Below are 12844 nucleotides of genomic sequence, written 5' to 3' on the forward strand. Positions count from 1 at the left end.
GGGGGGCGGAGGGGGGCTATGACACATTGAAACATCTTGTGTCCAGGAAAGTAGCCAGAAAGGTTTTAGGCTGAGGATACCATGCAAAAGGAACAGTTGGAGGGAGGAACCAAGGAGTTTAGTCTGAAGGAGGGTCCTATGCAGAACAAGATTACCAATTTCAACTGTTTGAAATGTTAGGATGAAAATAAATTACATCTCTCTGATCTGTAAAGGAGAATATTAGGATGGATGAGTAGGAATCCTAGGAAGGAAAGTTCTGGCTCACAACTGAAGCTGTTTTAAAATGGGACTTGCTGGTCTGTGGTCTCTGTAACTGGTGATAAGGAGACAGAAGGTCATGGAGGCTAGGATGTGAGGACTCCTGAGTCCCCAAAACTGTGTGTAAAATGTAGTAGAATTCACCTTTCTCTGAGGAGGAAGTCAGCAGCTTTCATTATTTTTAATGGATGTCTCCTAGATGCTTAAAACCCAAAAGTTATTCTGTTGTTATGTAGATCATATATGTGTTATCCATAATATAGAGGGATTATTTTTAGACACATAGCCTTAAAGCAACTACATGTGTGGATTTCTAAAAATATTTTTATTTATTTATTCATGAGAGATACACAGAGAGAGGCAGAGACATAGGCGGAGAAGCAGGCTCCCTGTGGGGAGCCCGATGCAGGACTCCATCCCAGGACCCCGGAATCACGCCCTGAGCTGAAGGCAGACACTCAACCACTGAGCCACCCAGGTGTCCCTACATGTATGATTTTAAGAAAAGTGTAACAAGGAGAGGAAGGGAAAAAAATAAATCATTACACATTGGAGATTTAAGGGCCATGAAATTTGTTAAGTCATCCACATGTAGGGCCATACTGGTAATTTTTGCAAAATGTCCCAAATGTCAGAAGAACAGAAGCTTACATAAAACATGGTTGAATTAATTATATAACTGAGCTTTTAGCTGAGCTGGCATCCTCGCTGTCATTCTTCTCCTATGAATATAGTGAAAGGTCATAATCAAATGCATAGGAAAAATTTCTATGTAAGGCAGCATTATTTAGAAAATTTAGAAATCAGAACCATCTTAATTAAGTGAACTAACTTTAAGAAAATGATGCTGTCTCCACATGTGGTTTTCATGTATTATATTTTATTAGGAAAGGAGGACTGATAGACAATATGACATACATGAATAGGCTTATGATACAAATAAGCAAAACAGTAGAAGAAAAAATTATATATATAGTAGGCTACAATGGGAGAAAATCTATACACAAATTCTGAAAGGAAACAGAAAGTTGAGGGAGCAGTTATCGCTACTCTTTGGATAACTAATTGATGCTTTTCATGTTTTCTTGATATTTGCCCATACTTCACAAATGTATATACATGCAGTCTATAAATGTATGCAGTGTCTGTGATTAAAAGTTACAAAGCGTTATAAATTTAATATAAATATATGCAATGTTTGCAATTCTCAAATCTGTAATGTATAAATATATGCAAGGTCTATAATTTTAAAAAGAAATGGTTAACTCCAAATATCACTCAGTATCAGTGGTAAAGCTAGATTTTAAAATGTTATTTCAATACAGTAATGTGTTTGTGTATGATGCTTAAAAATCTACCATTATTTGAAAAGTTTCTGTCTGATAACAGGCAAATCACTTTCTAGGGCTTTATTGCCTTATCAGCAACACTAAGAATTTCATTGGTGATACTCACTAAATTTCTGCCTCTGGCAGGCTTTGTTTCTTTATCCTGTATAAATGATAACCTCATCATGTCCTTCCAGAAGTCAGAGTTCCCATATCAAAATTAGGTTACCTATGGAAATAATTTAGAAATGAAAATGTTTTAAAAGGCTGTAATTATAAAAGTTTTATGATTGTTTTGAATAAATTGTAGTTTGTTTTTTTTATAAATTTATTTTTATTGGTGTTCAATTTGCCAACGTATAGAATAACACCCAGTGCTCATCCCATAGAATATAAAAAATAGTGAAAGGGAATAAAGGGGAATATAGTTTTTTTTTTACACAGGATCTGTCTTAATAATATGAAGCATAATATTAAGTGTACTGGAGGGTAAGCGTGTACATACGCATGAAAAGCTGGCAGTCAGCTTGCTCTTCTAACTTCTAACCAGGCTTCTGAAAATCAATCAAGAGAATTCTCGGAAATATTTTTGGGACCCTCACTAATACGTATTAAAGGCTTGTGATACAAAATACCAATAGAGAAAGGTCCATACCTATATGCCTTCTCAGCCCCAATTTGACATGTGTGGTTTGAGCCCCTCAAGGCAGGACAACTCAATTTTTCCATAATCCAGAAGGAAGGATCACAATCTGTTCTTTTCAGATGTCACAGTTCCCACTCTCCTGTTGTTTCCTTTTTTTCCCCACAATATTACCATGGAAGAAATGGAAGAAACAGCTGTAAGTTGTAAAATGAGACATTATCACTCTCAGAGCGTAGGTCCTCTGTAAGCAGATTAAAACTGGACCCATTAAATGCGGTTCACTCTTTTATTGTTGAGAAGGAGACTCAGGGATGCCTCTCTTTGGGACTGAAAAAGGGTCCTCTCCATTCTTACTTCTTCAGGATCCCCATTTGTCAGCCCCTTGATTGGAACACTGGATTATTTCTCTCACAAAATCCAAAAACTCCTTTTACCCATCCAGTTGCCTTCTTTCTGCCTGTGTCCAGTACTTTTCCAGGCTCTGATAATGCTGGGACATAGAATCTTACCACCCTAAAAAATACCCCATCTGAATACTTGTAAAACTTAGAGCCAAGCCATCCCTCCAATAACTTTTCCATGATTGCCACTGGCTGAGGTAGGTTTTCTGAAGTTCCACAGAAGCCCGAGGAGTTCTTTATTATAGAACATATTTCTATTACAGGTATCGGTTTACTTTTCTCCTCCTGCCTATCTTGTGATCTCGGATGAGGCAGGAACAAAAATGTCTTCATCTGTGACTTCTCTTTGCCAGTTTTCTTCCACTTCTCCCATTTTGGGATGTATTCTTAGTTATGGTGCCTGCCCAGTAGCAGGCACTCAATCAATAACTGATGTTTAAAAGTTAGGTTATCAGGGCCCATTTGTTATGGAATTGAAAGACCACAGTGACCACTTAAAATCTACACCATTAGAAATTATTTCATATTAGAAAACAACTATGCATATTTCCTCCCTATCTTAGGAGTAACTGTGTCAATGTCTTGGTAACGACAACCCAACTGATCCCAGCACTTGCGAAGGTTCTACTCTATAGTTTAGGAGGTGCTTTCCCCATTGAAAATATTTACAGTGCAACTAAAATAGGTAAGAAAATTCTTTCTAACTCTGTATGAAATGCTTTTACATCTGTGTTTGGGTGGATTTTCTTAATATGCTTCTCTGCATGATTTCCTCTTTCATCAGTTTTGCTATTAGAATATCAAGCAAATTTGAATAGGGCTCATATAACAAAGTACCCTGTGACTTATTGTACATTTGCAAATTTTATGAAAACTGTTGCCTAGTGAAATTCTGAATTCAGTATCTGGACAACTCTGTTTACTTATTTATGTATTTGTATGTATACTTCATTACAGCACCTGTTTTCTAAATAATAGAGTGTCTTTGGCCATGGTATTTAATATCTTAATTAGTATGATATATGGTATTACATCTTAGCAGATGCAATAATCTAGATCTAAGATAAAAATACTATGTTGGCATTACAGGGGAGTGCTAGGTGATGCAAGTGACAGCCTTGATTCCAGAGAAAAAAATTATTTTCCTGAATTATAACTTATGAATGGCTGGAAGTCCACATTTCCAAAAATGTCCAATAGTAATCAAAGAACTACAGCTTTGTTTATTTGCTTACTATCTGTCTGCAGATCCCCATTTGTCAGCCCCTTGATTGGAACGCTGGATTATTTCTCTCACAAAAATAATCTCTTCTTTAATCTCCTCTCATAGACTGTCCCTAATAACCTTTCAAAAACAGAGTTTCCTAGCTTCTGCCATCATGAAAGAGTTGAAAGAAAACAGCTCACATATTCCACTGTCTGTCAAGGAAATGCCTGGGCAACAGGTTGTATATTGTGCCCTGAAGGTCAGCAAACTTAGGCTCTGGCACCTTGACAAGAGCTCAGAATCCCAAAATCCCCTACCAAAAATAACTTGCCCTGGGCCTTGCAGAGTTTCGATATTGGCACAGGCAAAAAAAGCCCCCAGTTGCAGCTGGTTCAGGAGTATAAAGAGAGCCTTTATAAGCTTTCATAATGTAAATTCTACATTGTCATAGGTACTACAGTTCAGAGCCCCAATACCAATCCCACTCATTCATTACATAAATGTTATATATATTTATGCTAGCAAGATTAACATATCACACTTTATTTTACATTTTCACAAATCAAATAATTTTACACTAGCATAAACATTTCTTCTAGCAAGGACAATATTCTTTTTTTGGCCAAATTGTTCCTTATATTTAATCTTAAAAAACAATCACTTTTATTTTTCCCCTTGAGCTAGTTTTTTTTGGTTTTGTTTTGTTTTTGTTTTTGAATTCTAAACTATCAGATTAAGAAAACATGCAAAAATACCCATGACTGCATGACCATTCTGGGAATGAAATTCAGAAAATTATGCCAGTGTTATAAAATAAAGAACATGTAGAAATGCCACCGTGTTATTCCCATAGTGCCAGCAGAGGAAACAGGTGGCACCAGTGCTGTGGCCCAGTCAGACAGCACCCTTAGTTCAATTAATCTGAGCAAACTAGGTCCCAGCCACTTGAAGAAAGGAGTTGTTTATCAAGGTAAACCGACATCTTAGTATTTCCTCTTTCCTTACAGGTGAGCATTCAGTTTTTTATAATAATATTTCTAGCTGACTGGTGTATACTACTTAAACTAGGTAAAATTGACACACAAAATTAAACAAATAAATGTCAAAACTCATAGTTGCTTATAAAGTTGTTCCAGTATTCTTTTGGTGGTATAAAAGATGCTAACATTTTCTCTGGGTCAAATTCTTAACCCTACTGACTCTTTTGGAGGCTAAAACACATTTGTTTAATAATCTGTCTTGAGTAAAGACTTACAGTATTCAAACATATTTGTTGATTTCATAAACCCAGAGGTTACAAGCTAGTTTAAGTGATTGATGATCAAGAGAAATTAACCTAACACTTTATGAATCTTTAGGTTAATGAATGCAATGTCTGGAAAAATAAGCAGTGCATTGTTTTTCAGGCAAGGAAAGCTGTTTTGAGCGTATAGTGTCCAGATTTGGCACTAACATAACTTATGTTGTGATTGGAGATGGCCGAGATGAGGAGCATGCCGCTAACCAGGTAACTTCACTCTGAACTTTTATCTCATTTATCTTCCAGGAAAAGAAAGTTGCTTTGAACGAATAATGCAAAGGTTTGGCAGAAAAGTAGTATATGTTGTAATTGGGGATGGTGTAGAAGAAGAACAGGCAGCAAAAAAGGTAACCTGTCTCAAACAATGTTGGTGTGACACTTCTAATGCAAGCTTTTGTGTTTGCATTCCTGTAGTTTGGTCCAATGGCAGCTTGACAAATTATTTAAATTTATAGATGCAAAGCAGTAAGAGCATGAGAAGGTCAATACTTACATTCAAATAAACCATTTGGAGTCTAGCATTTTTTGCCTGAAATTTGATAAGAAATGTGCAAAATTTAGTTAAGGACGTGTGTGTGTGTGTGTGTGTGTGTGTGTGTGTAATGCACACAGATATAATGATCTTTAAGAAAGATGGGGGAAAATAACCATTTTTAAAAACGTGAAGTTTAACCTGATAGACAAATTTTATGAGCTCTATGGAAATCATGTTAGTGGCTCTGTTCTTATCCTTTTGCTCACCCATTTTTTATGTCAATGATCCTTGTGAGTGTCTTGTAGTAAGTGTGCTCCATGATGATAAACACTAAGGATAGATTTAATAGCTGAAGAAAAAACTGTTGCTAGAGAATTTTAAAAATGCTGTTGGAATAACATGTATTATTCAGATCCTTTGGTGCCAACTTGTCATAGAGATTTAGAGGCAGTATGCCTTATATCTAGAATAGTGTTGCCCATTTCAGTGAGCCGTTAGTACTCGATTGAAGCCAAGCAGCTGGCATTGAATATATTCAGAAAATCTCATAGGCCCTAGGTATTTAAATAAGCCTTTTCATCTGGCCCACATTTCTGAAGAAGAAATTAAGGTAGTTAAAAACCATTAAATGGTTGGCCCAAGATCAAAAGAGGAATGATACCAGGATTGGTCCTACTATCAGTTGATAGAATACTGAGATCTAATGCTTCCTTCATTGAATGATCACAAAATATCATCTAGCCAGGATAAAAATCATATAATTTATAAGATAAAACAGATTGGTACTTGCTATTTTAAAACAGTGACGTATCAACCTATATTGTTTTACATAGAAGGAATGTTGTCATTATCCTGAGGTGATCTCAAATCATCATCTAATAAAACCTTCACTAAACACTTGCATATGCTGTAGTGTTTACCTGATTTCTGTTTTACAAAATAAATAAATGAGTTTTTAAGAAAGGTTTACAGCTATAATAGAAATATTTTCAAAAATGACCTAGGTTTGTAGATAATTCCAATCAAGCAAAGCAAAGAAAGAGAAAGAAGAAGGTTAGAAGGTTTGGTGAAGTGTTAGAATCCATAATTGAAAAATTCATTGCTTTTTCATAACATTAAGATAATTGGTGTAGGCTCTGATTCCCACAGAGCTCTTGGTCTTAATTAGCAGCATCAGGACCCAAGACAGCACATTGGCCCATAGGACATTCTGTATAAGGTCAGAGACGCAGCCTCAAGAAATACAACTTCCACTGCTGACTGCTACTTAAAATCCTCCCAAAAAAAAAAAAAAAAAATCCTCCCAGTTGCACACAGTTGAAGTATCTTTTGAAGTTTGTCAGTGTCCAGAGTCCATGTTGTTTCGATTTTTCATATTGGCACCATCATCACAGTCAACAAGTAGTCAAAGCAGCCACTGCAGCAGACGTTATGCATATCTTTTCAGCTATGTGAAATTCACACACATCTAGGTGAGGGCTAATTTAAATTCACTTTTCTGAACCAGAAAAATTATATGCCTTAGAAAATGAAAATTTAGGGATCCCTGGGTGGCTCAGCGGTTTTGCGCCTGCCTGAGGCCCAGAGCATAATCCTGGATTCCCAGGATCGAGTCCCATGTCAGGCTCCCTGCATGGAGCCTGCTTCTCCCTTTGCCTACGTCTCTGCCTCTCTCTCTCTCCCTCTCTCTGTCTCTCATGAATAAATAAATAAATAATCTTTAAAAAATAAAAAAATAAAAAATAATAAAATGAAAATTTACATCTACACCATTTATCCATGGTGTAAGAACAGGACTTGGCATACCAGTTGTTATACCCTCTGCTTTACACCTGAAACTTCAGGAGAAAAAGGCATGACTCCAAGTGGACAAGAACCTTGGTTAGAATGCTATTTCCAAATGGTTGTTTATGTAGGTACAGTTTTGGTGATGGGGAAGGCTTACAATTCTATTTTAAAACACAGGTGGCTGGTTCCTCTAGCATCCAGTATGCATGCTTTTCTTTGGATGTGGCTGTAATCGCATGCGCAGAAATATGAAGTACTATTTTGTTATTATAAATAGATCTGAGCTGAATGAAATAAAAAGAGGCTCTAGGTGAATTTTTGTGCTTAAATTGGACCTAGAAACGTGTTTTGTTTTGCAAATTTAAGAAGAAATTTCAAAGTTTAAGAATTAATGTATAACCACACCCCCTATAGAAATGTATAATGTGAGCCATTATTGTAATTTTAAGTTTTCTGGAAGCTTCATTTTTTTAAAAAAAGAGGTAGAATTAATTTTAGTAATATATTTTAACCCGATATATCTAAAATATTATTGTCTCAACACCTAATAAATATAATAATTACTAATGTGATGTTTACATTCCAAGTCTTTGAAGTTCAGTATGCATTTTGAACAGGACTTGCCACATTTCAAGTGCTCAATAGACACATGGGGCTGCTGGCTACCATATTGGACAGCAAAGAATCGTAACAATAGTGATGATCATTTTAACTTATATAATGAAATGCATTTCCCATGTTATACATATATATATATATATGTATTTCCATTATATAGATAGATATTCCATACACATGTATTCTACAAGATGCCATGAGCTCAAACTTACAAGTAATTCTTTAGTTTTAATTGCTATTATGCATTATTTCTTTTTTTCAATATTGTCCTTAATGGAGTATTTTTAGACATTTTTTTTCCTAATCACACTTTTTCATGAAACTTAACCACACGTATACCATATCCTGGTATATCTTTGGAGAGGCTGAAACCATTGTAATGTCTAAGAATATTTTTCCACACAAGAGGCCACTTTTTGTCCCCTTTGGTACATTATCACCCCTATTGTTAATGGATACTGGAGTGCTTTCAGTCCCACACCAGTGATGTAAGTCAATGCTACTAGCTTAAGTTATAACTTACTCCAGACAAGGAAGAAGGTTGACCATCCCCCCATTGTTTTCTACCTTATATAGTTCAGCTTCAAATTATTTTTTACATAGAAAGGAATTTACCCTCTTCCCCTCATAGAGACAAAAGCCTTGGACTTAGGAAGTTTATCATTTTAAAATTTTTGTTTCTAACTGAGATGTGAACCCTGAGGAGTATTGTGGTTAAAAATTGCTTTCCATCAGCCATGGAGGATTTTGATGCTCAACTTGCTTCCCCAGATGCTGATGTTGGCTGTGATTTTCCTGAATAAATTTTAAAGTACTTAAGAAATCTCAGTATTTGCTTTTATAAACATTAAAATCCAGTTCAGATCTATTTCTCTATTATTTTGACCATATGATATTGATGCTACCAAGCCTTCAGATATGATCATGCCTTCCTTGAATTCCCTCACTTGAACGTGGGTGAACCACACGTGTGTACTGCTGCTTCATTGAGACAATAGTTATGATTTCTCTCCATTCCTTCCCCCTCTCTCCTCTGTCCCTCCCTCTGTCAACACACAGCACAACATGCCCTTCTGGAGGATATCAAGTCACTCAGACCTCTTGGCCCTGCATCAAGCACTGGAATTAGAGTATTTGTAACGGTGTTCTCTAGCTGAAGATCCATTTTTTTTTTTATATTTCAAGTACACTGAATTTTTATGTGTGATTCAATGCCTCTGGCTTTACACATATAAATTGTCTTAAAGGATGAAATCATATTTGGAATGAAAATTCCAGAATGAAGAATTCAGATTGCTGAATGGAATTAAACTTTAGTGCTACAGAAAGGAAGCTCTATGGTCTTATATTTACAATACTTTAATGGTTTTAAAAAAAAAATCTGTGGAGGTTGCTAGTACACACCGAATGAGTCCTAACTGGAATTAACAGCTTTAGCAAAGAACTCTTACCCTGGCAAAGCACCAACACATGCTCCGTCTGACAAGGTGGTGTTCAACAACATTCCTCAAAATGGGATATCTTCTCAGCCCTGAGGTTTGAATCTGACTTTAGCCTACCTAGCCCAGAAAATCTGAATTGGAATGCACTCAGACTGTATAAGGACAATCCTATCTAGACCTGTAATTTGTGTAAATTATTGATGAAAATAATTTACTGTGACTTTATTAGCAGCTGACTTTGAAAGTGGATGCAATTTTTCTTTCATTTGTTGGGGAGGGAAGTGGGTGGGCAGTGGGAGTCTAATAATGTCTCTTTTTTAAGTTTGGCAAACAGAATGTTCATACTGATGTGTTGTGCCTTAAAGACAAGACAGCGTTTGTGTGTTACAATGTAACTTTGGTTAAAATTCCTGTAGATAATGAAAAACAAAAAAACCTTTGTGATCATTCTTAAGATGACCAAATTTAAAATTCAAGGTATCAGATCTTAATACTGCATCAGCAAGAAACTGTTGCAATAAGAAAACAATGATAATAAAGGAAAGTCTGTGTTTTATTTGGGTTCTTAATAATTCCAATAATTATATGAGGCAACTATTTATGCATCCAACCATAAGCAGAAGGTTTGGGAAAGACTGTGGGACCTTTACTTAGAAAGTGAGATGTATCTTGAAGTCTCGAGTACCCCTTTCTATAGTTCTGGAGAAAACTAAGAGCCATATTCATGACTACTTACACTATTTTGAGTTTGACTTTTTGATATGTGTAAGTTGTGTAGAGGAAAATAGTCTCATTAAAATCATAGGCAAATAGCACCCAGACTTTCTTAGGATATTCCATGGACATGGCTTGAAATTCACATTGAGTGAAGATGGCTGAAAGTAAAGCTAAGGCATTCAGTCCCAATGCCATTGCAAAAATGAAATGTCATCAGTGGTGGAAGGCAAATGCCCCAGATGGCTTCTAAAGAAAGGAGTGAAACAATGAAAATTTTACCTAGAATATCGTCATAAAATAAATTGGCAAGTGAGCCAGATCTTGGCAGCAGTACTAAAATTTCAACAGTGAAATAGTATCTGGTTCTCCATCTTAATGCGTCAATCCAAGGTCTCTCCCTTAGAGACCCATACACCTTAGTTTCTGCCTACCCTGTTCCTGCACAATGGCCTGCATTCATTGCAAGGAGAACCTGTCATCATTGTGTGTGCATGTGTGTTTTTTTCTTGGTGTGTAGCCCATGTTAGGAACATGATACAGGTTCTCCTGTCATTTTGTATGACATGATTTCCCTTGTGGAAACTTAAGACTTCGAGATCTAGGAGTGTTTTAATGGTGTCTGCACCCCTGCACTTCTGTGTTTAAAATGTCATAATGTGGAACCTGGAGTCCAGCTAATAGGCAGCACCTGTAACCAGAGGCTGGTCCATGATAGCTCATCCTCTGAGGCTTCAGTGGCTCCTGCTCAGTGTGCTTTGCACACTGATCACAACATTCACTGTGGAAATATGGTTTTATTTTCCAGGCTGTAAACCTGTCTTTCTTTACTGAATGCTAAGGCCATATTTACATTGGGCAGAAAGAGCTTGAGATCCAATTTTGCAGATTTTGAGACTGTGATTTTATCACACAAACCTTAAACCTATTCTTTAAATTTAATAACTTTTGGCTCTCTCTTCCCCAACTACTGGTGCAGACAAATTAAAGTTGCAATACTTTTAATAATGATGATAATGCTATTAATAATAAGAATAATCTTACATTTTTATTGGCCTTCAGCTTGAAAATAGCAATTGAAAAAAATCAAAGACCTGCACTGATCATTAGTGATTACGTTTTGTGCACTAAAACCTTAAATATTTATTACTGTGAATACAACAATATTATCTGTATAGCCAGTTTCCTTAAATGATAGAACTGTGGCATTACATCTAGATTTTTAATCCTTTTCATGTCAAATGAGCAAGGCTTATAAATGCTGCTAAACCTGCAGGTACAGAAAGGAATACCCCTTCACAGGTGAAGAAGGGTTGCCAGTTACATCACCCAGTGCTATTGCTCGCCTATATTTTCTCCCTTGATCGTGCGTTCAGAAGAGGCTGCCAGCATAGAGCCTCAGTGCTGGGTTAGCCAACAGACAACAGTGGCTCAGGCCCAAATGGCAACCTCACGGCCGGCCTGTGACTTGGAGCATGCGCAGACTAGAACCCTACCCTTCCTGTGCGAGGAACAGAGATCCTCTTCCTTTCTGGTCTGAAAATACACACACACACACACACACACACACACACACACACACACACACACAAATAAGCCAGCAAGCAAAGAGAACAACCTGTTTGGCAGTTCCCACTTTCTGTTGACATAGAACATTGTGCCTTATTATAAACCAGTTTGAAAAATGTTCTGTCACTGAAATGAGTGTTTGACTGCTTCATGGACAAACTTGGTAAGTCACTAGGAAAGGTAACCACCTTGTATTGCACCTGAAAAATATCAGAGTCGGTGGCCTGGCTACAATATCATAGCATACAAGACAAAGTCACTTTACCCCTACAAAAACTTGTAAATCAAATTCAGAGGCAAAAAAAAAAATTATTTTAGAATTATGCAGTTTGAACACAAAAAAGTGGATAACTCTAAAAAATGTTTTTCCTTAGTCTTGGTAAGCTAAGATTCAAAATAGTGTCAACAGCATACTCCAGTTTGAAGTTTTTTTTTTTTTCTTTTTAAGCGCATTTGTTTATGATGAGCCTATGTTCTTAGTGAATATGGCATTTAGTATTTCATTCAAAAATAAATCCACGCATCATGAGCCAAAGTTGCATTTTGACTCCTAACTATGGTAGCATTATGGAAATCTCACAGTTAAAGTCAAGGGTTTCTGTTATGTATTAGTAAAGTATAGATTATCGGGGCCTACATAATTTAAAGAAATGTAAATTAATATTAAAAGCTTGTAAAAATATGTACATCTTTACTATTTCTCAATAAATACCTTTGGAAATGTTTTCATTTTCTTCACCCTCCCATGTTGTAGAGTTTTCGTTGTGTGGACTTAGCTCAATTCTAAATAATGTGAAGTTTATATTTAAGTTCCCTGATGTATTCTTACCTTCCCTTGCTTGTGCCTCGATGATGTAATTTGCAGTTAAGACAAGCTGACATGTAACATGGGAGAATGTCACTTATCAAGACTGAAGGAAGGCTGGTGTGCTGAAAGGACATGAGTTGTGCTGGTATTTACATACAAGCAGTCACTTTCAAGTGGGATGCAGAAAGTAGTTACAATTCATTAATGACAAAGTAATACCTTTTAGAATATTTAAAGCAAGTTTTTTTTTTTTTTTTAGATGAAAATGGGACCTGGTTGATAAGTAG

The 12844-nt window shown here is 36.2% G+C and overlaps 1 protein-coding gene across 11 annotated transcripts in view; it reads left to right on the top strand.

Moving 5' to 3' along the window:
• The window catches only part of EYA4 (EYA transcriptional coactivator and phosphatase 4), a 304845-nt gene extending 292371 nt beyond the window's left edge, over positions 1-12474 (top strand). For 7 of the 11 annotated variants that reach the window (XM_077893629.1, XM_077893626.1, XM_077893625.1 and 4 more), the window contains 3 exons: positions 3200-3321; positions 5390-5490; positions 9084-12474. In XM_077893629.1, the coding sequence (XP_077749755.1) occupies positions 3200-3321; positions 5390-5490; positions 9084-9164 (304 nt within the window). In that variant the 3' untranslated portion in view covers positions 9165-12474. Of the gene's footprint in view, positions 1-3199; positions 3322-5249; positions 5351-5389; positions 5491-9083 lie in introns of all 11 variants that reach the window. The other 4 variants (XM_077893632.1, XM_077893644.1, XM_077893670.1 and 1 more) reach the window with 1 other exon arrangement.
• Positions 12475-12844: the final 370 nt, after the last annotated feature.

This window comes from Canis aureus, chromosome 1, assembly GCF_053574225.1.
Source record: "Canis aureus isolate CA01 chromosome 1, VMU_Caureus_v.1.0, whole genome shotgun sequence".
Lineage (NCBI taxonomy): Eukaryota > Metazoa > Chordata > Mammalia > Carnivora > Canidae > Canis > Canis aureus.